The sequence below is a fragment of the Acinonyx jubatus genome, chromosome A1 (genome assembly GCF_027475565.1).
Source record: "Acinonyx jubatus isolate Ajub_Pintada_27869175 chromosome A1, VMU_Ajub_asm_v1.0, whole genome shotgun sequence".
NCBI classification, from domain to species: Eukaryota; Metazoa; Chordata; class Mammalia; order Carnivora; family Felidae; genus Acinonyx; species Acinonyx jubatus.
In genome coordinates, this window is record NC_069380.1 from 138,141,740 (window position 1) to 138,169,229 (window position 27,490).

General features: G+C 34.8%; 1 protein-coding gene across 6 annotated transcripts in view; it reads left to right on the plus strand.

Annotated features, from left to right (window-relative positions):
- Window positions 1-27,490, plus strand: part of POLK (DNA polymerase kappa) — a 72,529-nt gene that overhangs the window by 31,594 nt on the left and 13,445 nt on the right. For 3 of the 6 annotated variants that reach the window (XM_015072115.3, XM_027039853.2, XM_053224038.1), the window contains exons 3-10: window positions 1,353-1,472; window positions 8,545-8,697; window positions 12,403-12,534; window positions 15,859-16,012; window positions 20,730-20,969; window positions 22,588-22,712; window positions 23,889-24,055; window positions 26,343-26,375. In XM_015072115.3, coding sequence (XP_014927601.1) covers window positions 1,353-1,472; window positions 8,545-8,697; window positions 12,403-12,534; window positions 15,859-16,012; window positions 20,730-20,969; window positions 22,588-22,712; window positions 23,889-24,055; window positions 26,343-26,375 — 1,124 coding nt within the window. The remainder of the gene's footprint in view (window positions 1-1,352; window positions 1,473-8,544; window positions 8,698-12,402; window positions 12,535-15,858; window positions 16,013-20,729; window positions 20,970-22,587; window positions 22,713-23,888; window positions 24,056-26,342; window positions 26,376-27,490) is intronic. The other 3 variants (XM_015072117.3, XM_027039868.2, XM_027039862.2) reach the window with 3 other exon arrangements.

Consider the following 27,490-nt stretch of genomic DNA (forward strand, 5'->3'; position numbering starts at 1 on the left):
TGATAAGCAACATAGTAATATAAAATATTTGCAAAATACTTATCTGATAAAGGACTTACATCCAGAATATAAAGAGAATTTTTATAAATTGTTAATAAGACAACCTAGTTAAAAATGGACAAAAAATATAAATAGACTTTTCACTAAAGATATAAAAATAGAAAAATAGAACCCTCATACTTTGCTGGTGGGATTATAAAATGGTTCAGCCACTTTGGAAAACAGTCTGGCAGTTTCTCAAAAGGTTTAGAATGGAGTTACCATATGACTAAGAGATTCCACTCCTGGGTACCTAAGGAAAGTGAAAACATATGTCCATGCAAAAATGTCTATATGAATGTTCATTGCAGCATTTCTCATAAAAGCCAAAATAAAAATAATCTAAACGTCCATCAACCTAGGGCACCTGGGTGGCTCAGTTGGTTAAGTGTCCAACTCTTGGTTTTGGCTCAGGTCATGATCTCAGGGTTTCATGGATTAAGCCCCTGGTCAGGCTTTTGCTGACTGTGCAGAGCCTACTTAGGATTCTCTCCCTCTCTCTCTCTCTCTCTCTCTCTCTCTCTCTCTCTCTCTCTGCCCCTCCCCTACTGAGTTGCTCTTGTTCTCTCTCTCTCTCTCTCTCTCTCTCTCAAAATAAACACATTAACATTAAAAAAAATTCATCAACCTGGTGAATGAATAGATGTTATGTTCAGTGATGGGATGATAGGTGATTTTCTAAAAGTGATTTTCTACATTTTCTTTAATGACTAACATTAAAATTTTGTAAAAGCTTTTTTAAAAAAATTTTTGAGAGAGTGCAAGTGGGGATGGGGCAGAGAAAGAGGGAGACACAGAATCCAAAGCAGGCTTCAGGTTCTGAGCTGTTAGCACAGAGCCTGATGTCGGGCTTGAACTCATGAGCCATGAGATCATGACCTGAGCCGAAGTCGGACGCTTAACCGACTGAGCCACCCAGGTGCCCCAAAATTTTATAAATGCTTTTTACATAAAAGTGAAGGAAATAACTGATAACCCAAATGACTGAGGGCTTGGATATGCCCATGGATCCTGTCTAGGACACATTGTTATTTTCTGAGTGCCGATCTGTACTCATCTCAGAGTTTGCAGCGTATAATTACTGTCTCAACAAGCCTATGATGTAGGTAACTATAAATTCATTTTGCAGGTAAGGAAATTGAGACATAGAAAGATTAGTAGTTTTAGGGTCACCCAGCTAGCAAGGAGTGAGCTAAGTTTTGAATTCAGTAATTGTGATTCTAGTCTATACACTTAGGTACCATGGTTATACATACTACAGTGATGCTTTCCTTCTGACACTTTCTTATGCTTTGTTTTGTTTTCTTACAAAGGGGTCCAAATTTTATGGAAATGAGCTCAAGAAAGAAAAGCAAGTCAACCAACGAATTGAAAATATGATGCAACAAAAAGCTCAAATTACCAGCCAACAGCTAAGGAAAGCACAATTACAGGTATTAATTTAATTGCTAAAGAAAGTGAAAGCTGGTAGAATAGTAATTGATAGTTAAAATGCATCATGGTCAAGTCACAACTGAAAACAAGGTAAAATGTAAATGTTCATTATATTATAAAGCATAAAATTTAACAAACATGCATACTTTGTTAAATATTGGTCTACTCTTTTACATAAAGACCCCATACCTAGGCATTGTCACCTCCATTACACAGAAGAGTTAATGGAACCTTAATTAGGGTAAATAACTTGCCTAGCTTCAGAGCTAGGATTTAATCCAAAGCTTATGTTCTTTTTGTTATATACATACTTTGCAGCTACAAAAGGCCACAAGATAAATGTGGCATGTTTTCTTCAATGCTGATTTTGCAAAACAGATTTAGGGGAACATGTTCACTAATTAAATTATAAAGCAATTTAAAACATAATTGTGTTGTACTAAAACTAAGGTAGAATGCCAAATGTGCGTGAATTTTTAAGATAAAACACCAGACTTCTAAAAATTTGGAGGCTTTTGGCTTCTCCAGTATCTTCAGGGAATAAATACTCGAAAGAGTTTCCTCTGGTATTTAAAAGCTATTCCAGGAGAAGAGTTTGAGTAGAGCAACACTGCAGGGCATCATGTAGTAGATTGAAAACTGAAAATAGTCAAGGTTTTGCTGGTAAACCTAAGGTTTACTTTTATATATTTAAAAAAAAAATTTTAAGTAAAGTTTACTTTTAAAGACAGTTTTTATCCTCTATCAAAATCTGATTCAATTTAACAAAGCAGTTTAGGCTGTAATATGATGATAAAATCATATTGATCTAGGCCACACATTTCTTCTCGTGATGGAGTTCAGAGATGCCAAACTTTATGTTTTTTTCTTTGCCAAATTGTAATGTGTCATTTTCTTCATATATGCTTTACTAGAGCACAAGCTAGTTTTTTATTTTATGTGATAAGTGGTCTCCTCTCATAAAGAAAGATCACTTGCTTTTGCCTTCCCAAATTATCATTTAAAAAATTTTTTTTAACATTTATTCATTTTTTGAGGGACAGAGAAAGAGCACGAGCAGGGGAGGGGCAGAGAGAGAGGGAGACACAGATCCAAAGCAGGCTCCAGGCTCTGTGCTGAAGCACAGAGCTCTATGTGGGGCTCAAACTCACAAACTGTGATATCATGATCTGAGCCAAAGTCAGACGCTTAACTGACTGAGCCACCCAGACGACCCCCAAAATTAGCATTTTTAGTGCTTCATAGCATTCTACTGTATGGAGGTACCATAATTTATTTGCCTTATCCCACATGGGTTTCAGTTTTTTGTTTTTATATATAACCTTGCGATGATTGTTCTTATTTACATATCTTTGTACTCTTGTCCTGTTATTTTCACCAAAGATTGTACAGTTTCACATTTTCAACACAAGAGTGCTAGTTTTCCTCACATACTTGTTTCAGATTAAATTTTATTAATTTTATCAATCCTTTAGTTTTTGCTGGTAGTGTCTAAATATTATTTCATGTTTATTTTAATTTGCACCTTCTTTGATTATGACAGAAAAAGAATGTCTTCCCTTGTATTAGCCATTAATATTTCATTCCTATGGGAATTCCTTTTTTATTGTTAGTATATAGGCTAAGTAGCTGGCACAAGATCCCAAAATACAGTGGTTCAGATCAGTTAAGAGTTTATTTCTTTCTCACATAATAGATAAGTATTCCTGGGGTACCTGGGTGGCTCAGTCGGTTAAGCGTCCAATTTTGGCTCAGGTCATGATCTCGCAGTTCCATGGGTTCAAGCCCCATGTTGGGCTCTTGCTGACAACTTGGAGTCTGGACCCAGCTTTGGATTCTGTGTCTCCCTCTCTCTCTGCTCCTGCCCCACTCATGCTCTTTCTCTCTCTCTCTCTCTCTCTCTCTCTCTCTCTCATAAATAAATAAACATTTAAAAAAATAGATAAGTAGTCCCAACTGATTGGGTGGTTCTGCTCACTGTAGTAATTTAGGGCCCCAGGTTCTACATTGTGTTGTTCTGTCATCCCCTAAGTGTTACCGTTACCTGGTTTACAAAATGGGATTACCTCCAGTCTATATTCTAGACCCCAGTAAAGAAGAAAGAATGAGGAAAAAAAATCAAAGGCAAGTAATTTGCTATTCAACAAGTGAAAGAGAAATTGCACACATTACGTCAGCTCACGTGCTTTCTCCTTTTAATTTTTTTTAATGTTTATTCATTTTTGAGAGACAGAGTGTGAGCAGGGGAGGGACAGAGGGAGAGGGAGACACAGAATCCAAAGCAGGCTCCAGGCTCCAAGCTGTTAGCACAGAGCCCCACGCAGGGCTCGAACTCATGAACTGCAAGATCATGACGTGATCTGAAGTCGGTCACTTAACAGACTGAGCCACCCAGGCCCTTTCTTTCTTCCTATACTAAATTCTCATTGTACTTGAATTTGTTTCTGGATTCTCTCTTCTACTCAGTTGAATCTTTTCCTCTATCATACCATGCAATTTTAGTTATTCAATAATAATAATATGTTTAATATGTTCCTTCACTACGATTCTATAAATTTTTTTCTCATGCATTCTTTCGCATAAATTTAAGCATTGTTTCATCAAGTTAAAACAAATCCATTCTGTGTATAATAACATTATTTTTAATTGATATTAATCCTTAGGCAGTTTATTTTCAGAACCTTTTTTTGGTAAGTTTTAATCATCTATACAAATATCTCTTATAAAGCTTTAAAGATATAATGCATATGAGTCATTCAATATAAGAACTTTTTGCTGTTCATGACTCTTTTTAAAGCTCATAATCCTTAAATATGCTAATAATCTGAAGTATTAGAAAATACTTTATATTGTGTAACAGAGCTTCAGATTTTGTTACAGTTTTTGTGACTATTTCATGAGAGACTCTCTGACATCTTTTGAAAGGGGAGTGGCAGGAAATCTGTTTTATGTTGATTGTTAAATTGTTTCACTTGTTGAGCTTCCTTTAAAAGAAATTGTGTAAATGGGAGGGGATTGAGGAAATCCTAAGGAATCTAGAAGATCTGAGAGTAAGAGAGGTTTTCCATGGGAAATGTGTTTCTATTCCAGTGTCATGAATTTTCCAAATAATAGATTTTTGTATGCATGCTATGATGGTAGGAACTATTATTGTTAGTCAAGCTGAGGTAACTAACCTCTATAGTCTCCCGGAGTATTTATTCAGAACCTAAGTGTTCCCCACTCCATCCTACCCTCTTTAGACTTCTTAAAGGCACAATCATTTTTGTAGCTGCCAAAACATCTTGTTATAACATGGATTCATAAATTAGATAGACAAATATCTGAGGTGCCTGGGTGGCACAGTTGGTTAAGTGTCCAACTCTTGATTCTGGTTCAGGTCATGATCTCACAGTTTGTGAGATCGAGCCCCACATCGGGCTCCATGTTGCCGTTGTGGAGCCTGCTTGGGATTCTCTCTCTCTCCTTCTCTTTCTGCCCCTGTCCTGTTCACGGTCTCCCTCTCTCTTTCTCTCTCAAATAAATAAATAAACTTAAAAAAAAAAAAAAAAGGAATAGACAAACATCCATGTTATATTAAATGGAAACTACACAGCAAATCTGTGCATTTTGACCATTTTAACAACTGATTTTATGGACCTGGGTTTATTTACCAATTTAGGGTAGTAGTAAGTCAGGAAAATGAAAAACAATATTTCTGAAACAGTTTCCTGAATGTAATCAAAAAAGGGGATTTTTAAAAAAAGTAAATAAAGCATAATGTTGATATAAAATACACTATTTGAGTTTGGTTTGAAGTTATTTCAATATTAAAGACTTTTTAAGATCCATTTTAGGGAAGCATTATAAAATAATGGAAAGAGCACAGCCTTTAGAGTAACTTGGTTTATAGGTCTAGTGCTAACATTTACCAGCTGTATGACTTAGAGCAGATTACTTCCTCTTACTGAAGTTTAGTTTCCTCATCTACAAAATGGGAATAATAATTACCATCTCAGAATTATTTTTATCACTAAATGAGTTAACATAGAAGTGTTGATTCTAATCTGTACACTTAGCCACCGTGGTTATAGGACACATTTGATATACTCAATAAATGTCACTTCTGTTTTTAAAATTATGGGTAATATCATGAAGCCCTTTCCATATCCCTGGATGAGTACATTACATGAGTAGCTCTTTTAATTCTTCCAATCGTTGGGGATTGGTTTAGTCCCACTTTTCAAAAAAAGTAAGAATGAGGGGAGTTAACTTGCCCCCAACATGTAACTGAAGACCCAGAAGAAGCTCTTATTCTTAACCATGGTCACACACACTAGTTTTGAACTGTGGCAAAAGGGATAACATACACATGAGAGGCTCAGATCAGAACATGGAAGTTATTTGTAAGGGAAAATAGAAGAATGGAAAACATGAATGAGGATTTCATTAGAAGAAATTTGAGAAAAGCAGGGTGGTGTGCATTTGGTAGTTGCAGAGAGAAAAGTGTTTAGACAAGGGTGAGTAATGAGAGTAGAGGAAAGCGGAATGTGTGAGTCACTCAGTGGGGAGGTTTCCTTTTGCCAACTGTACTTTTGCTTGAAGCACAGAAAAGATAATAGATTGCTGAAGGAACTGTCATAAAATTAACATATGAGGCTAAGGAAAGCTTTTTTCCACCTGGTTTGCTTTCCATTTATTATCTTTTTCCTTTCCAATATTTATGGGTTAAGATACTTCAAATGCTGCTCCCGTATTCTCAGTCGATTCCTATCATAGCTATATTTTCTAGATTAAAATAGAGTAGTTTTTAACCCACCCTTATTTTTATTAGCCTCCATGATTTGTCTACATCTTTTTTTTTTTTTTTTAATGTTAGGATGCTATTCTCTAATTTAAAATCGAAGTACTGGAAAAAATAGTTGTTTTAAATCTGGATGATAGATTGGAGTCATGTGAAAGTTCCACTTATTAGGTATCTCACTGCATGAGATCAGCCTTCTGCAAAATTTTTCTGCACATTCTACTTCCTCTTTTTAAACCAGAAAAAAATATATATATTTATCAGTGTAAAATTTATGTATTTTCTCCTATAAGTCTCACCTCTTTCTCTCTTAAAAGAATTTAAAGGCAAATCAAGTCTTTATCCTGATAGAACTCATAATTTAGTATCTAATATAGTAAGTGTACCATAAGGGCAGGAAAACAACTAAGGGAACATTAAATTCTGTGGCATGGAGGACAGAGAGCTAATTAAGCCACAGAGAGGTATCTGAGCTGACCCTTCAAGGCTTTATGACAGAATGAGGAAGATCATCCTAGACAGAGGAACAGCCTGAAAAAGGCACAGAGCATCTCAGTGAGTTGTAGCCTAAACAGAAGCAGACCCTCTAGAGGTTCACTGGAACCAACTGGAAACAAATATGGTTCAGGGGATTATTTCTTTTAATATTTCTAACTTTGAGAAAGAGAGAGAGTGCAAGCCAGGGAGGGGCAGAGGGAGAGGGAGACACAGAATCCGAAGCAGGCTCCAGGCTTCCAGAGCCCAACGTGGGCCTCGAAATCATGAACTGTGAGATCATGACCTGAGCCCAAGTCGGACGCTTAACCAACTGAGCCACCAGGTGCTCCTCAGGGGATTATTTCTAAAAGGGAAGTTGCAGTCTTAGCCTGCAGCTAGTGGGGAAACTAGTGTCACTATAATGCTAAGAAGGAAGACCATGAAAAAAATTCTCCAGAATGGAATTAGAGTTGAAGTCTAACGAGGAGGAAATACTGAATTATACCCCTGCATCTTTCCACTTTTGAGAAAACCTGCTATAGAGATCTCCACATGATGGAAATTGCTTTCATTCCAGAGCTTACCCCTATTGCTTATATCTATTTTCCCCTCAGTTTTTTATTCCTTTGCTGTGCAGCTATCCTTTGATCCTTTAGTAAGAGATTACATTCATTAAACTTGTCCCATTTGCTAGCCACTATTCCATGCTCCTTATGTATTCCATCTTATTCAAAGTGATCATAGATCAAAATGGTCACACCACCACCCTCGGCTACGGGGAAAGCTGGGAAGCATATTTAGCTTCTTTTCTCTTCAGCCTCTATAGTAGAGGCCACAAAAAAGGAACACTTGGAAATGGGTCTGTCTGTTACATAAACCTTTTTCTTACTGCCTGCCATACTTTGGTTATTTTTACCTCCTTTCATTTCCCTTTCTTCTTATCAATCCAATTCTTTCTCTCTAGAGAAATAAAAATGCTTTAAAGATAAGTTTCTTGGCTATTATATTTGACGTATATATTGATTTCATGAAAGAATAAATTATAGCTTAAATTTTCAATTTTGATTTGTATTGACTAATGGTTACCAAATTTTAGCCTTATAAAAACAGTTCTACAGAGTGAATGTTTACATTATGATTTGTACATTCACTTGTACAGTACTCTTCAGCATAAAGGTAATATGCCAAAGAAGTATATAATCTTTCGTTGTAGATTTCCTTTGTTGCTACTTTAAAATGTTAATGTTATGAGTCAGTGAGAGTTGTTTATTTTACCGAAGCTTTTATTTACCATTAGTTGATGTCCAAATTTATAAAGCAGAAGAATCATTTGATACAAGCACTTACAATATTTCATTCATTCAAGAAATATTTATTAAGTACCTATTATGTGATTGTAGTGAGTGAGAGATGGAAGACTTGGTAGGGTAAGATATTTGAGAATGAACTCCCTATCTTCATGAAAATAGAAGCAATTATCAGCCTTAATAAACAACAATAAAGTGTAAGTAGATAGGGGTACCTGGCTGGCTCAGTCGGTGGAACATATGACTTTGACTTTTGACTTTGGGGTTGTGAGTTTGAGCCTTATGTTGGGTGTAGAGATTAATTAAGTAAAAAAAAGTTAAATAAATAAAAAAGAAACTTCAACAAAAAAATGTATACATAGATAGGTGGGTCAATGGGTGGGTGGAAAGATGGATGGATAGATGGACAGAGGTAGATACCTACTAAATGAGAGATTAATGTTGTGATTATGGTGTTTTGATATCATGTTGACTAAAAATATGTTAACTTTTTAAAAAATTAAGGTTGACAGATTTGCAATGGAATTAGAACAGAGCCGGGATCTGAACAATACTATAGTGCACATTGACATGGATGCTTTCTATGCAGCTGTAGAAATGAGGGACAATCCAGAACTGAAGGATAAACCCATTGCTGTAGGATCAATGATGATGTTGGTAAGTAGGTAAAGATCAAAGACAAAAAAGGAAATTTCATAACATATTCAAGTAAAGCTTACTGGTTCATGAAGGGGGAAGGGGAAGCCTTTGGTAAGCTTTCAGTTTGCTGGGCGTTTTTCTGTGTGCTTTATATGTGCTCAATTACGGAATCCTTTCAACATCACTTGAGGAAATTTTTATTTCCATTTGACAGACAAGGAAACTAACTCAGAGGGGTGTTTAAAAACTTCCCCAAAATTACAAACCTGGTGAATGGTAGAGTGACATTGTATCTTTCTGTTGCAAATTATATTTTTTTAAAGTAACCGTTCTAGTTAAAGAGAACTGGAGAAGAAAGAAAAGGAAATGTTATTCTAAAGCAGGCTTGCACACAGTGGCTTGCAGGCCAAATCTAGTCCTTTTTTTTGTAAATAAAATTTTATTGGAACTCTGTCACATGCCATCCATTTGTTGTTGCATTGAAAGAGCAGAGTTGAGGGGCTCCTGGGTGTCTCAGTCAGTTGAGTGGCCAACTCTTAATTTCGTCTTAGGTCATTATCTCACAGTTGTGAGATTGAATCCTACGTCAGGCTCCACGCTGAGCATGAAGCCTGCTTAAAATTCTCTCTTCCTCTGCCCCTCTTCCCTGCTTGTATGTGCATGCTTTCTCTATTTCTCTCTCCGATTAAAAAATAATAATACTAAAAGAGCAGAGTTGAGTAGCTGCAACAGAGACCCTATGATCTGCAAAGTTTAAAGTAATTACTATCCAGACTTTTACAGAAAAGGTTTCCCAACCTTAGTTCTAGAGTAACATACTTCATTAAAATAGGACTGTAATTAGTTTTTACCATGGCTTAGAATCTTAACTTTTGTGATTGCCATGTTGCTCTCCCTCATTGCCACCCTAACCATAGAAGGTAAAGATGGCCAGGATTGCTATATGTGGCTAAAACTGTGTGGGGAATTAGAAATAACACCTGGAGTAGATGGATTTTGGTATAAAAAAAAAAACATATCTATAAGAGAAACAAAGAGAGTTCTACCCTGTTTCTAACTCTTTCAAATGCCTTAGCTATAAATCTGCTTCCTACTGAGTTACTGTTTTATTATAAAACTATAATCTGTTTGTTCATTATCTCTGCTCCCATAAGTATGCAGACAACTAACAATTGAAGTTTCAAAACAGTGTTTATTGCAAGACTACTCTCCTTTTCCTATAAATAATCAGCCTATATTTGAAAAAATGCATTTATTTTTAAGAACATATATCATAATCTATGTGAAATTATCTATGTGTGTGTATATATACATACACAAATGCATACTGTAGCCATGTTAAAGCTAAATCCATTGCTAGATCTGCAAAATATTTTCTTTCCTATAAATTCTGTCCTCCTAAAAATGGGTTATTATTTCCAAATTCAAAATGATTATTTGCCATATTTAAACAAAGATTACTGCTTTTGTGTGCTCAGCTAATAGACTTCCCTTCTAATGAGATTTGAAGTATAATTGCTATTGTTCTATTAAACTCATAAAAGTATATTTAGAAATTAATGGTAGTGATAGCACATGTTTGATTATTCCAGTCTGTTACAGTTAGAATTCTTTTTTGGGGCACCTGGGTGGCTCAGTCGGTTAAGCGTCTGACTTCAGCTTGGGTCATGATCTCACAGTCTGTGAGTCCGAGCCCCGCATCAGGCTCTGTGCTGACAGCTCAGAGCCTGGAGCCTACTTCAGATTCTGTGTCTTCCTCTCTCTCTCTCTGCCCCTCCCCCACTAGCGCTCACTTTCTCTCTCTCTCTCTCTCAAAAATAAACATTAAAAAAAAAATTCTTTCTTGATGAATTGGGTAGATCCTTGAAATGTTCTAAGTTGGGATTTATAGTTAGACCTCATGGCAGTTATTTATTGCTGCATAACAAACCCCTCCAAGTACTTAGTGGACACCATTTATTTGTTCATGATTCTCTAATTTAAGCAGAGTACAATGGGGATAACTCCACTCTACCTGAGGTTGTCTAGAGCTATTTAGCAGGGGCTGGAGGATCCAAAATGGCTTCACTAACATGCTTGGCCCTTCAGCCAAGGTGGCTGGAATGGTTTCTAGCCATTGAGCATTCCTCTGTCCATATGGTACATCATCATCGTTTAGCAGTTTAACCCAAGATCTTTACACAGTTGCTGGCTTCCCAAAAAAGCAAAGGCTAAAGTTGCAGACTTTAGGTTTCAAGACTCACATAATGTCACTCTTTCACATCTTTTTGATCAAAGCAAGTCTCAGTGCTAGTCACTTGGCATGAGACACTGGAGCCCACCCTTGGATAGGAGGAACTGTAAAATACTGTGGCTGTGATTTACATGTAGTCTACCTAACACAAACCTGAAAGTTAAAGGAAGTTGTATTATAAATTTTGTTTCAGCTCTACTACAGATCTAGCTTTCATATCAATTCCATTAGGTTTATTTATATTTAACATATTGATTTGTTTTTCTAGTGCTATCTGCATTTGCTGTTCCAGAATACTGACCAAAAATTAGCATAGTTTGGAGTGCTATCAAGATTTTTATTAAATGCCATTTGAAAACCATTAATGGCAAATTGATGTTATTCTGAAGTAATCCCTTTCATATGGTAGATTCTGTTTTGCATTCCTTTGAATTTTCACTTGAGATTTCAAAGATGTCACTTGTGATAAAATTTTTTTGGAAATGGTATTGTGTGTGGTATCATCATCAACAAGATTTAAAACTAATGTTCTCCTTCTGACTTTCATAATTTTTTCACCAAATGTGTTTCACCAAAAAGGGTATTCAAGCCTGAAAAAATAAAACGTAATTTTCAAAGTTCTTTTAAGCTTTATTCACTTATATTTTTGACATATAATTTGGCTGACAATATATTAGAACCTTTGACTTTTGTTGTAAATGAAAAATTTGCCAAACCCCAAGTATAGCAAATTCCAAATCTATACTAGTATACTATACTATTACTTTCTATACTATTACTTTCATGTAACATCTATTTGTACTATAACATTACTTTATAACTATTAGTTCTATGTAGCATCATTACTTTATAACTATTAGTTCCGTGTAGCATCACCCACCATCATCCCAACTTTGCTGTATACTATATTAGGTATGCCTTAGAACCAGTAACGTTTAGGGACCCCTGGTGGCTCAGTCGGTTAAGCGTCCAACTCTTGATTTTGGCTCAGGTCATGATCTCTTGGTTTGTGAGATCAAGCCCTGCATCGAGCCCCACTTCGAGCTCTGCATCAGGCTCTGTGCCGACAGTGTGGAGCCTGCTTGGAATTCTCTCTGTCTGTCTCTCTCTCCTTGCCCCTCCCCTGTTCATGCACTCGCTCGTGTGTGTTATTTCTCCAAAAAAATAAACTTAAAACCATCTAGCCTCATGGCACTTAAAAAAAAAAAAAGAACAAGTGAAGATTAGTTATTGGAAATATAAGAGAACCTTTTTATTAGTCTTGTTTGTTTCCTGGTATCATGTTATAAATATGGAGACAGCAGTGAGAGAGAGGGTCATGGTATAATACTATGATAGGATAAAGTCAAAGCTCAATTCGAGGCAGTGGCCTATAAAAGAAATGTCCTTGACTTGAAAATACACATCAGTAATGTGTTTCTTATGAACGTATTGATCAAGTGTCCATTTAGGTTTGTATATTTTTTCCTATGTGGTCTGTTTTCTTTCAGTCTACCTCGAATTACTATGCAAGGAGGTTTGGTGTTCGTGCAGCTATGCCAGGATTTATTGCTAAAAGACTCTGCCCACAACTCACTATAGTGCCCCCAAACTTTGACAAATACCAAGCTGTGAGTAGAGAGGTAAGTCTGATGAACTCCTATTACAGACTTTGACTGATTTCTTTTCACTTACAGAATCAAGTCCAGATGCCTTAGCACCTCATAATTTGGTCTTAGCTTATCCCTTTAAATCTTACCTCTCTATCACTTGTCCAGCTTATTTATTGAAAACCGAGCTGAGGGGAGCCTGGGTGGCTCAGTTGGTTAAGCATCTGACTTCAGCTCAGGTCATGATCTCGCAGTTGACGAGTTCAAGCCCCACATCGGGTTCTGTGCTAACAGCTCAGAGCCTGGAGCCTGCTTCACATTCTGTGTCTCCCTCTCTTTCTGCCCCTCCCCTGCTGTTGCTCTGTCTCTCTCTCTCTCAAAAATAAAGAAACATTTAAAAAAATTAACCAAAAAAAAAAAAAAAAAAAGGAAAACTGAGCTGAGTATGCAGAGTACACCCTTCCATTTCCCAGATATTTGCTTTTCCATATATTTTTTTCTTCTGTTTAGAAGCTCTTATTTCCCTAGAAAACTTTGGATTGCCTTATTTTAACCAACATTAACTTCAGCTGTTTTTTTCTTACTGTACAAAATATATCTTTCTAGAATCACCTTATATTTATAATTTATATAATCTACTCAAGTTATTAATTTCAAACTCTTTTGCGAATAAATTTTTTTTATCAAATGTTTTTAAACAATAATAAAATTCCTGTATTTTGATTAACTGTTTTCCTGCCTCATAGTCTAGTGAAGATGCTTATGAGCATTTAATGTCCAAGAGACTGATAATGGAAGAAAAAACGGAATAATCTTGATTTGAAAAGGGTCTTTGAAATATAAAGATTTAATTCAGTAAAATTGCCTAAACTGTCTTATAGGAAAAGCTGCTATTTTTCTCTATTTTTGATATTTTTGATCATGCTAGTGCTAAAACTTAAGTCATAAATTAAAATTTTAGAATACTACGTGAAACACTTTTAGCCTACTGTAGTACAATACAGTGTTAAAGACGACTGTCTGAATTGAAACCCTTAAGAAACTATGAGCTAGCACTTAGTACCATTTAGTCATGTGAAGAATCTTTAGATTTGCTCCTCTTATTTGTTTTCCACCTCATGTACTCTAGAAATGACTCCCACCGAAATTAAAAAGGTGCTCTACCCCAAATAAAAAAGCAAATTCTTTTTTTCATTCTTTCAAAAACAGTCTGTGGCAGCAAGTGCTTTTTGTCTCTCTCTGAAAAGGTGGTGGTGAAGGGGGAAGCACGTTCACAGGTGGTTACTGCTTATGTCTTTTACTGTATTCCTAATGTAAAAGGGTAGAAATGCTACCCGTAAATATTGTAGGCTTTCAGTAAGTTTGAAAATCCTTCAAAAACCTTGTAAGAAAGGATTTTTTTGTGTCCTACTTTATTTAACTCATTAAAACTTCAGATGATATGATGAGACCTGAATTATTTTTAGTTTCCTGCAGTCTTACATATATTGAAGAAATCTTTCAAATTTGAGCAGGATCTAGCTAGTTTTTTTGCAGATAACGAGTGAGTTCTTGTGTGTAAATGAACTACAGCACAAATTCCCTGACTATAAGGGTGTTAATATGTGTGGCTTGGTTTAAAAGTTTAAGGAAAAGCCATTTTTATTTTATCCAAAAGAATGGAACAGCTTTAACTGTTCTGGAAGGCAGAGTGCTTGAATTTTACTGGAACATGTCTATTTTTGTTCTTGAAGCAGTATCCTATGAAAAGGAAGTTAGTGAGTACTCCGTGTCTCTAGGGAGTACTTCTCATTCAGAATAATCGTAGTTGGCTGCCAACTACAGACTTTCCAGAGTTTCATTTTCACTAGAAAGATTCCATTTGAGTACATTATAAAACTGGTTTCTTCTACAAGAACAAAGCTAATTAAGGTACTCTCTGAGTAAAGCATGGCCAAGTTTTATATCACCATTTTCTAAAATTACCTTTGACACAGCTGTTCATAATTAAAATAAGCTAAAAAGCTTTCTTTTTATAAAACTTCAAAAAAGTTCTCATTATACAGCAGACAGATTTTAAATACTAGATGGAAGTATAACATAATTCAATAAATACTTTTTTCAAATATATATATTATTTTGGCAACTACTTCCTCTAATTTCAGGTAATACTTCAGTGGTTAAAAAAATTCATAGTTTCACATAATAAAACTGTCTTATATAAAAGTCATTTCTGGAATCATACAGAAATTCTGATCTATTCATTTCTTTTATCTCAAGATGCAGCTCCAGACTTTTCCTCATAATTTAATATAGTCACAGACTTCCACTGTAGAGTTGTCCTCTTTCCCGTTCCAAATCACGATAATTGAGCTTTATTTTCTGAATGGATACATGCATTAATGTATGTTTTGAGTGGAGTTTTATGTACATATAATAATTAATTAAAATAGAACTACTTTCTAAAGCATCATACTACCTTTATGTAAGATTATTCCTTTTTCTTTTTTTAAAATGTTTAATTGTTTTGAGAGAGCACACACACTCAAGAGGGCAAGTGGGGGAGGGGGAGAGTCAGGGAGAAAGAAAAAATCCCAAGCAGTCTCTGGTTTGTCAGTGCAGAGCCCGACATGGGGCTTCATCTCATGAATCCTGAGGTCATGACCTGCGCCAAGGTCAAGAGTCAGATGCTTAACCTACTGAGCCACTCAGGTGCCCCAAGATTATTGCTTTCTAAAAGGAACAGAAACCATTGGGGCACCTGGGTGGATCAGTGTCTGACTCTAGATCTTCCCTCAAGTCATGATCTCATGGTTCATGAGTTTGAGCCCTACATCGGGCTCTGTACTAACAGTATGGAGCCTGCTTAGGATTCTCTCTCTCTCCCTCTCTCTCTCTGCCCCTCTCACTCTCTCTTTTCTCTTTCAAAATAAATAAACTTAAAAAACATTATAAAGAAATAAATAAAATGAACAAAAACCATCATAAAAGGTGAGATGGAGCAGGGTCCTATTGTTACCACTTCTACTCTTGACCAGTTATTTAAAATTATGTTACTTAACTGTTCTTTCTGTGCCAGCAGGAGGATGTCTGAGATTTATTTGAGTCACTTATTATATCTAGATAAAGATGGCTGAATAGAGATTGTATCAAATGAAGCTGTTTCATGGTCTTCTGCCTTCATGATCTATTTTAATGCAAAAGAGAATTTGAACAAACTTGCCCTAGCAATAAATTATTTATTCCCTAAATCTATGAGCTATTGATTGTAGGATTTTTGCTATATTTCAAAGTAATAATATTAATGTTTCTTATCAGCTGTTATATGACAGGTTTTGCTGTGGCAGCAGAATTTAAACCATTTTGTTCCTTTTGAAGGTTAAGGAAATACTTGCTGATTATGATCCCAATTTTATGGCCATGAGTCTTGATGAAGCCTACTTGAATATAACAAAGCACTTACAGGAAAGACAAAATTGGCCTGAGGACAAAAGGAAGTATTTCATCAAAACAGGGAACTCTCTAGAAAATGGTAAGCAATTAATTAGAATGATCAAACTAAAAAACAAACAAAAAGCCCTTTGAATTAACCCAGTTAATGCATTAGCATCCATAGATGGTAGGACTAGTTAAACCTTTATTATGAAAAAATATTAAAAATGAAAAATCAGAAACTTAAAATGTACTAGTGGAATTTTTAAGTTAAATTTGTAGAATGTCACTTTTAAACCAAATGAGATTGTTAAATTTCTTGAGTTTAAGGGTGTGCGCTAGTTTGCATTCCCACCAACAGTACAAGAGGGTTCCCGTTTCTCCACATCCTTGCCACCATCTGTTGTTTCCTGAGTTGTTTATTTTATCCACTCTGACCTGTGTGAGGTGGTATCTCAGTGTGGTTTTGATTTGTATTTCCCCTATGATGAGTAATGTTGAGCATCTTTTCATGTGTCTCTTGGCCATCTGGATGTCTTCTTTGGAAAGTGTCTATTTATGTCTTCTGCTCATTTCTTCACTGGATTATTTGTTTTTTGGGTATTGCGTTTGGTAAGTTCTTTATAGATTTTGGATACTAACCCTTTATTCGATATGTCATTTGCAAATATCTTTTCCCATTCTGTCGGTTGCCTTTTAGTTTTGTTGATTGTTTCCTAGGGTATTATGCTAAGTGAAATAAGTCAGAGAAAGGCAGATATCATATGTTTTCACTCCTATGTGGAACTTGAGAAACTTAACAGAAGACCATGGGGGAAGGGAAGGGAAAAAAAGTAGTTAGAAACAGAGAGGAAGGGAGGCAAACCATAAGAGAGTCTTAAATACGGAGAACAAACTGAAGGTTGATGGGGGTTTGGGGGAAAGGGAAAAATGGGTGAGGGACATTGAGGAGGGCATTTGTTGGGATGATCACTGTGTGTTGTATGTAAGCAATGAATCATGGGAATCTACCCCAAAACCAAGAGCACATTGTATACACTGTATGTTAGCCAATTTGACAATAAATTATATATATAAACAAAAAAAAGACTGTGCAGAATCCCTAAACAAAGTAATTTCATAGCAGTTCTTTTCCCAAGATCTAATTAAGAAAATGTTGGGTTGTATTGAATCTGAGGAGGTTGTCTTTTGTTGTAGTTGTTAACAGATAATAGAGTTTTTAAAAATTGACCTGAAACATATGAAAACATTGGGTGAGTTTTTTCCCTCTTGTTTTCCAAATTCTCTATAATCTGGTTATACAGTGATTATGACTGTTTTCAGCCTTGCCAAAAGTCATGACTCCCAACTCTCTTCTTTGGTTTAGACCTTATTTTGATTCCTTTGTATACAATGAAATAGAAGTTTCATGACCCTAAGGGTTTTTTCAAGGTATCTTTGTTGCCTATCCAGAACCCTGTCAAGGAACATGTAGATATTATGCATACTACTTTTAGCCCTCTGTCAGAGGTATGATTACTTCAGATATCTTAGCTGTCCTAGACCCCTGAGCAAAATTCACCTGGATGAAAAGGTGGAAACAGAGTTTGTTCACAACCCAAAACTGTATTTCCTGTGCACAACTCATTGACTTCTTCGGGGGTGGGGGGACAGACAGTGGTAGCGAAACCCGTTTGTAACTTCCCCTGAGTCAGCAATGGTGGATCTTTGATGGCATAAAAATGGTGGGTTTTCTTCAGTGACATAAAATTCTCTCATATTGTTTAGAGGTCACATCTTTAGAGCAAGTTTAATGGGGACATCAGATCACAACTTCACCATCTTATTTAGAACTCTAAGGAATAGGTCTCTCTCTTTAATACAAACATTAAACGATAAACAAGCGTGATTCCTGGACACAGAGGCTTAGAGCAAAAGATTTTCTGTAGTATAACTTTATTGTTTGGGGGAAGCAGCACAAACCTGGTGTCATGTTTGCTTTATATCTTAATTTATTTCCTTACTTTTCACAAGAGAAGGTGGGGGAACCATTCAAAGGTTGTATCAGAGCATCTCCATGAGGATCTCCTATAACAATTATTTTCACAATATATTTTTAAAAATTACATTGAGACTAAGGTAAATGTTTTCATTCTCTACTACCGTTCTTTTCATTTATTATACTACATTCAAACTCACTTTGAGCATGTGAATTTTTAATATAGTTATTTATGTACTTTTTTGTATTTCACATTTTTAAGCTATTTAAATAGTTTTAGCTTTTTTCCCTCATATATAAATCCCTGTGGGCTGGACTTTTCAGCATACCTGATTTCACATTATGCCATGGGAAGCGGTCAGTAGTAAGTTGGAGCCATGGCAGGTGACTGATACATCTTCCTCTGAAGTCTAAGACATTTTTCTGCTGTTTGCCTCTTTTCTGAAAGGTGCAGTCTTTGGAAAAGTATTGCTAACTACTTTGTCTATGTGCAAATAAAATAATTAATATTTAAAAAATATATTTATTTATTTTGAGAGAGATACCGCATGCATGGATGTGTGCACAAGTGCAGGGTGGCGGGACAGACAGAGAGGGGGAAACAGAGAATCCCAAGTAGGCTCTATGCTGTCAGTGCAGAGCTCAACACGAAGCTTGATCTCAAGAACCCTAACATCATGACCTGAGCCGAAATCAAGAGTGGGATGCTTAACCGACTGAGCCACCTAGGTGCCTCAATAATTATTATTTTATGTTTATTCTGCCATATAAATCTGGATGGTGAGTGTGAGGCAATACAAGAAACTGAAATACCATATCCTTTTAGCACTTGCCTTCCAGATGGGATGCTTTCATCCTAGTGTTTCAGATTATAAGAAATCTTAGTTTTGTATTCAGATCACTTCAGTTATGGGATTATAAAGATTTTTTTTCAAAAAGCTAATAAGAAACTACTGTAGCAGTAGTTGTAGAGGCAGGCCTAACAGAGAACTAGACAGATGGAATAATAGGAGACTGCAACATTCAGCAGCTGTTCTAACAATGAACCTAAAGGCAGTATGCTTTGCTTCCTGTTATGGTGTTCTATCAGTGACCCACCTAAGAGTACTGTGATGGACTCATGAGGTACAAAACATGGCATAAGGAACTCTGTATAAGGAGCTTATGAACTGGTTTGCAGTTTTTCTGCAGCTCTCTTTACCTTGACTTTTACACATACAGATGGGGAAAAGGGTACCTTTCAACTTTGCCACAGTCATAATGCCTTATGAAATGTTTAACATTTTATTTATTTATTTACTTACTTATTTATTTTAAAGATTTTTTTGTTTAAGTTAATGTACCCACTTGGAGAGAGAGAGAGAGGAACAGGGAAAGAGAGAGAGAGAGAGCCCCAAGCAGGGTCTGCGCTGTTAGTTTAGAGCCCAATGTGGGGCTTGAACTCATGAACTGTGAAATCATGACCTGAGCCAAAGTCAGATGGTTAACTTACTGAGCCATCCAGGTGTGCCTGAAATGTTCATCATTTTAAAAATAGAATATGGAAAATGAAAGCAGCTGAGGCACATAAATAACTGCTAATGTTAAGTTTATAAATAAGACTTATTTTGTATATGGCCTAGGAATTCAGGTTTCCTAGGAATTCAGATTTAGAAAACATCTTTCTGTAACTTAATTCAAATTAGATGCTTTAAAATTTGAAACTAATCTGGTGGTTTGTCATACTATTTGTATTATCTTTAAAAAACCTTCCTTAAAAGTCCTAGTTGTTCGTTTTTTAAGTAATATGCATTTATATGTGTCTTGAAACCAGAAATTTAATTTTTGCTTCTGTATTTATCTTAATATAGAAAACATTTATATGTAATAAAATTATGAAGAGATCAGAAATTTCTGTTGTTAATCTTAATTTTTATAAATATATTTAAACTGCATTTCTTTTCCATTAAGCCCTGAAAGTAGTCTTTAATGGATTTAATGGATTTAATGAGGACATTTTTGATATTGGCATAAATTTGAGTATATTTTACAGTCCAATTGTGAAAAATGCAACTAAAATGAGGCAATAACTAGATTACTATTTTTATTTTACTTTCAAGATTATAGCCTACTGGTAATAATAAAGGCTTCTTTCCCTTAAACTTGGACCAGAGTTAATCTGATCAGACCTTAAGAATTTGTATATTTAAAGAAGCGTAACTTCCAACAGTAATTACTATTTATTTCAAGTGTGCCCTTAGTAAAAGTGGTACTTTATAAGTAAGCAAGTCAAAATTAAAATCAGCATTTGAAAGAGGGAAATTGAGAGTATTTTAATGTCTGAAAAGTTTCTTCCGTGAAGAAAATGGAAGGTTTTTTTCTCTCTAAAAAAACTTTATTTCTCAGCATAATTATTCTTGATTGCTAATGCATTTTTCTTCAATCCTAAATTCTAATTTAATGAGTAAGGGAAAAAAGCTTTTTTAAAAAAAAAAAAAAGAAGTAATGTGACTAGGCCCATTTCTAGATTTTAGTTAATTTAGTTAATTTAGGTAAAACTCACAAATTGGTGAGTTTTACATAGGATGTTTCTTCTTAAAGTGTATACCATGGAAATAGATAATATTCCTTTTAAGAAAAACTTAGAATCAGTATTTTCTTTGTTAAACAGTTACAAAATATAAATAACATTTGTCATCTTGGTTCTTAGAAACAAAACTAAAAAAAAAAAAGAGAAACAAAACTAAACTAGATTTGTTTTGTCTTTAAAAAGAATGTAGGGAAACCTAATTTATGAAGTATGTACTTTTGTATTTATGAAGATTTATGAAGATAATTACTGTTCCTGTTTATAATTTAGATAAACCTGGAGAAGAAGTGAATAAAGTGAGTGAGCAGGAGCGATCCATCCCTCCACTACTCTTTAATGACATTCCTCCTGATTTGCACCCCCAAGGAAATCCTTTCCAAGCAAACTCTGAAGAGCAAAATAATCCTCAAATACTCCAAAATGCGATTGTTTTTGGAACATCAGCCGAGGAAGCCGTAAAGGAAATTCGTTTCAGAATTGAGCAAAAAACAACATTGACAGCCAGTGCAGGTACTTAAAAGGGATTTGATGGCTACCCCATAGTTAAAAATTTCAGACTGGCTAATATAAGTGTAATATTAGTAGTTTCTGGTTATGAAGTATATAGTGACATTTTACTTACCCTTTATGATTTCAATTTCTAATGACTTTACCTATTCAGAATACTGTGAACCTACAGGTAAATTGGAATTCAGCAGAAAAGCCCATGAGCCCAAAGAAAAAACTTTCATAAATCTAATGTAGCTATCCTTTTTTTAAGCATTCAGTATTTTAATTGGTTTAGCTTTATTGGTTTTCCCTTTGAAGACTTCAGCCCTGTCCAGGATTACAGTTCAGGAAAGACCCCAGCTGACCACAAAGTAGAAGATAGAAAAAACCCCAACTAGCTACATAGCAATCTAGGGCCAGCTAGTGAAGGGAAAAAGAGCTTCACAAATGTCAGTAACCCATGAGGGTATCACTGTGTCTTAACATTATCTTATAAAAGCCATATTATGATTACATTAATCTTTCCTTTCTGTGCCAAAGTGTGAGAATAAGTAACAAATTTTAGTAGGATGTGTACAAAAATAGAAATGAATCACTTAATGACTCTATTTGAGTATTTTAAGTTATCTTACTCATTGAGACTCCTAGAGATTTTAAAATATCTTCCTGAAAAGTATTAATTTGTTTTGTGTATAACATGAAAAGAATGCATGTATTTTATTATCATTGTTTTAAGTATAATGCAACCTAGAATATTTGATTTTTTAAAATTTATTTTATTTTTTATTTTATTTCTTATAGCATTTACTTATTTTTAAGAGACAGAGAGAAACAGAGCATAAGCAGGGGAGGGGCAGAGAGAGAGAGACACACAGAATCCGAAGCTTGTTCCAGGCTCTGAATTGTCAACATAAAGCCTAACGTGAGGCTCAAACCCACAAACTGCAAGATCATGACCTGAGCCAAAGTTGTATGCTTGACTGACTGAGCCACCCAGGCGCCCTGATTTTTTTTATGTGGATAATCTATACAGAAGACCTTTTCAAAGAGTGAACATCCATCCTAAGTTATATTCTGGATCTTTTCTATAAGTCAGCCCTGTATTGCTACTAAAAATGGTACATAAACTAATGATATTACTTAAACTCATAAATTACTCGTAGACTTTAAAATACCATGGAGAGGGGTGCCTGGGTGGTTCAGTCAGTTAAGCATCTGACCCCGGCTCAGGTCATGATCTCACAGTTAGTGAGTTTGAACTGTGCTGACAGCTCAGAGTATGGAGCCTGATTTAGATTCTGTGTGTCCCTCGCTCTCTGCCCCTCCCCTGCTCATGCTGTGTCACTCTGTCTCTCCCAAAAGTATAAATAAACATTAAAAATTTTTAAAAATAAAATAAGATACCATGGAGAGATTAAATGTTCCTTATTTTTGCTGTCACAGTAACTACTACATTTCCTTTTCCTAAAATCGTATCGAGCCCTGAGGAGATAGGAAGTTATCAAATGTTATTTTTAAAGTACCATTCCACATCATTTCAGATGTTTTGCACTCACCATTTTTTTTCAGTATTGTCATCATATATTTTAAAATCATATATGTCAACTTCTTTGAGTCATCAGGGTGTTCTTCTTTTAAGGCATTGCCCCAAATACAATGTTAGCAAAAGTATGCAGTGATAAGAATAAACCAAATGGACAATACCAAATTCTCCCCAATAGAGAAGCTGTGATGGATTTCATCAAGGACTTACCCATTAGAAAGGTGAGATTTTATATAGAGTTTATATAAATTTTATTTATATAAATAAACATATATGTATTCATATAAATATACTCGGAAGAGACACTATTTAGGATGGTAATAATCATTCTTTGCTGAAATGTTCTAGAGGTATAGGTAACAAGCAAAAAGTAAAATGGATGATTGAGTTTGGGCTTGAAGAAATCTTTGTATGAAACCCTAAACTGAGGTTTAAGAAGCTTGTTTGCTGAAAAATTTTAAGAAAGTAATAGATGAAAGATTTTTAAGTGTACTGCTACTAAGAAGAACAGAAATAAAAAGAATACTTGGAAGAGTCCTTTCAGCTATCACTTAATATACTATTTTAGTTCTAAAGTCTAGGTGCCACCAGATCAATAGGTATGAGACTTCAGAGATTTAGAAATTTGTTTTGACCAAAAAAAATATTATCTTTAAAATGGTAAAATGATCCCTCAGGGTAAGAGAAAGGGTGTGTTTTACTATTTTTTACAGCTTGTAGATTTTTCTGCATATATATGCTTTTTTAAAAAACAATAATTACACTAGACAGTATTTGATGTTCTGGGGGCTTAATTTTCTTGCTCAACATAATGTATAGGAGTAGATTTAAATAAAAATCTCTCAATGCTCAGAACAAAGTCTGTAATCAAAGAATATAATGTACTACACTTGATCTTAGCCAAAAGGCTAAGAAGCAGTTCAAAGAATATAATGTGTGATCACTGAATAGTTTAGAATATATAACATGTAACTATAAAGCAGCATTTTCCAGTGTGGTTTTCAAGGTATGAGTAGATGTTCCATTAAAAAAAAAAGTTCTGGGGTCAGAGAACTTTGGAACATAACAGCTTTAGTGGGTCACAACAGATAATAGTATACTAAAGATTCATAAGTTTTGCTGTTTATTTTTAATTTGTTTATTCCATTTTCTAAGTTTCTATAATAGAATTCTTTTTTTAATACTTTTTCAAATTACCTGAAATTTAAAAATTTTAATTCCCTATAGCACTTGTTTAGATGTGCCCAAAAATAATTAAAGCAGTTTTCTTGCATGACTTGTGAAGATAGTCACATTATTCGTACCTTTTATTGGTTATAAAAGGTATAATGAGGTTAAATATCTGTTCTTGCCTTAATGTAAAACTTTATTAATGATAAATATTGACTCTTTTCTAGGTGTCTGGCATAGGAAAAGTTACAGAGAAAATGTTAAAGGCCCTTGGAATTATTACTTGTACAGAACTCTACCAACAGAGGGCATTACTTTCTCTTCTTTTCTCTGAAACCTCTTGGCATCATTTCCTTCATATTTCCCTGGGTCTAGGTTCAACACTCCTGGCAAGGTATCTATGTGTATAGTCATTTTGTTTTTTCTTTATCATTTGCTGAAATAGCAATATTAACCATTGACATGGAGGCTCTAAGGATAATATGTTTAAAAATTTTTTTAGGCTAGTTCATTCCAGAATATAATTTTTGAATTAAAGTCAAAAGATTGGAGGTGGGAGGAAAGGAAAAGAGGAACAAAGAATCACTTTTTGGCTGTTGGCCACAGCAATTGGGGACAAGAGGCATGATGAGTTCTTTCTTTTCTGTACCTGTCTTATTTTTCATTTAGAACATAATGACAATGGTGTTCTGATTGCTAAGGAAGGAAAGTGGCTCATATTCCAGAATTTACCCCTTAAGCAAAGAGATTTAATCTCTTTGATTTAATCTCTTTAATTCTTTGAAAGGCTTTCTGAACTAACAACTATATTTCTTTTCTTTTCCAGATTTGTAAATAATTGACAGATTCATTCAATACTAACTAATTACGTTGTTAGGTACTGTTCTAGGCACTGGGAAGAATACTAGGAAACAAGACAAACTCCTGCCTTCATGGAGTTTACATAATAGTGTGGGAAACAGGAAGTAACCAAATAAACAAATGAAGAAAGTAAGGCAGAGTAAGGGACTGGAAAATGACTTGGGCCTTAAGAGTAGGGGGTTGCAGCCATGATCCAGAGGCATGATCCATAATCTAATTGAAGTTCTATTGAGTAGTAAAAATGAGTAGTAAGTATAGGAGAGCGAAGTTAATATACATGACCAAAAACTAGGTAATTGATATTTAATTACATGTATAACTGCAAACGATTATGTCCCCCCCAGAGGCAGGGACCTGAAGTGGCCAGCCATACAAAGATGTAGGAGAAGAGGAAACAGCTAGAGGAGAGGCCCTAGGATTTTTCCCTGCCACTCTTTGATCTCAGTCTTAAAAAGAAGTATCTTAGAGCTAAAGCGTACACGGTTGGGAGTGGGTGAAAAGAAGGAATTTTAAAAAAGAATGGGAATTAACAATGGGCACTATTTTTATAATTTTGTTATCATCCTGTCAGCCTGCCCTCAAAATAACTCCTTGATATTCTGATTCTTAAACTAAAGGAAAGCAGGAAGATTACTGAGGAGACATATGAAAGAAGTTTGATAAAATAATTAAACCTGCTAAATCTTGTAGACATTGCAGGTTGTGCAGTATCTCCATGTTCCTCATTCTTAAGCTCATAGTGAGCTGACTTTGATCTTAAGTGGATATAATGAAAGATCAGAGAAGGAAATCACATTACTATGCATAGTCTAATATTTGAAGGTAATGGGAAATAAGACTTTCTTCTTTAATCTAAGAATTATCCTCTTTTTATTTCCATAGTGCTTGAAAATAATATAGTTCTTGATATAACATAGCATATGTTAAATTGTGGTATTTAAAGATGTAGGTAATGCTCTGAAGTGAAACGCATAGGTAATTTATAATATATCAAACCTCCCTTCTCTTCTATGTACATTCTCTATTCCCCTATCCTGCTTTATTTTTTAATCTATAGTTATTCTCAACTGCTAACATATTCCATATTTACTTCTATATTTGTTTACTTGTCTCCCTCCACTAAGATATGTTTCTTAAGGATAGGAACTTGCTCTGTTTTGGTCATAACCATATGCCCAATGCCTAGAACAGTGCCTTATTCCTAATAGGTTCATTCAGTATGTGAAAAACGAATAATCTACATATCATTTCAGCTTTTTGGTTTCAATTACTCCTATCAGGACAGCTAGAATCCAACCAAACTAGATGGATTAGATTCCCAATCATCCTACTACTGTGTCCAAATTCTAACTGAAGTTTATATAGAGTAGTAAAAATGAGTAATAAGTAACTATAAGAGAGTGAAGTTAATATACATGGCCAAAAACTAGGTAATTGATATTTAATTACATATATTGTATAACTGCAAATGATTATGCTTCTTACTCCTATTGGTTTCTGTAAGTCATGGTTTTGATATTCAGGCTTTTAACAGAAGCAATTTATAATATCAACCTATTTTCATATTTATTCTCTTTGATAGAGATAGACTGGATCCTTTACACACATAATCATATTAGCATCTTATCTGTATTCTTTGTTGATAGTTTTATTTTGAGATTTAAAAAACTCAGTTTCTCACGGTGTATAAATTTTAACAAAAAACATTACTGAGATTTTTAAATGGTAATTGATATATTAAATCCTCTTAGTTGACTAAATGGAACTGAGCCTTCTTTGAGAATGCAAAGAAAACTTTTTTTCTTTTTTTTCATTTCAAGGGATGGAGATAGGAAAAGCATGAGCGTTGAGAGGTAATGTTTTGTTATTAATTGTTCATAATTCATGTTCTTTGTAACTGATTTTTAATTTTTAGTAAAATATCACTGAAACAGAAAAATCTGTTTGCAAACCAAATGACATTTTTCAGTAATTGACACTACTAAAGTAAATATCCCAGTACAGTGCTTTATTACCTTTGCTTGCCATTCTCTCAGTGGGAAAAAATTTAACTGCAGTTAATTTTTTTAGTGTTAGTTTTGCTTCTCTTCAGTGAAAACCAAGCATTTTAGGATTCTAAATCTTAATTTTTAGCCTTGTTGATAAGAAAAATTATACTGGGTAGTTATTTGGGAGATTTAAGAAGGCACCATGGAAATTACTCCTGAAACTTTCCAAATATTGGTGAATGTACATAAGCATCAAATAGTAAGCTTGATGAAAGAGAGCTTAGAGGGGACCTAGTTCAAGTGGTTTGTAATCTTGTCTGGCAGTCAAATGAAATCCTGAGGGGAGTTTATTGTTTTGGGAAATATGTCATTGAAAAGTCCCTCAATTATCTCTCCTCCAGACACCAGAGTTCCACTGAAATGTTTAAGAACCACTGGTCTAGTACAAGGTTGTGTTCATTTTTCACATATATTTAAGTTTACTTATTTATTTTTAGTAATCTCTGTACCCAATGTGGAGCTCAAATTCATGATCCCAACATCAAGAGTCCCACACTCTTCCAACTGAGCCAGCTGGGCACCCCTCACATATACTATTTTTGATCAGAAAAGCTGAATGACTTTTACAAGACAGTATATTCAGTAAATGAGTTTGATAAAAATTTCTGTTTTAGGCTGTGATTTACATAAAAGCAATCAAAGGAAAAGAAGTGGTGGGGGGGCGCATCCAAAATTGAGATAGTACTGTCCTATTTAATGAATTTTTTCTTCCATTTTCTCTTTTGTTATTGAGAATATTACTTACTACCCAAGAATATTAATATTAGCTAATATTAACATTTGTTAGGAAAGGGCCAGCAGAATGGGAAAGAATATTTGCAAATGACATATCCAATAAAGGGTTAGTATACAAAATATATAAAGAACTTACAAAATTCAACACCCAAAAAATTAATAATCCTGTTAAAAATGGAAAGAAC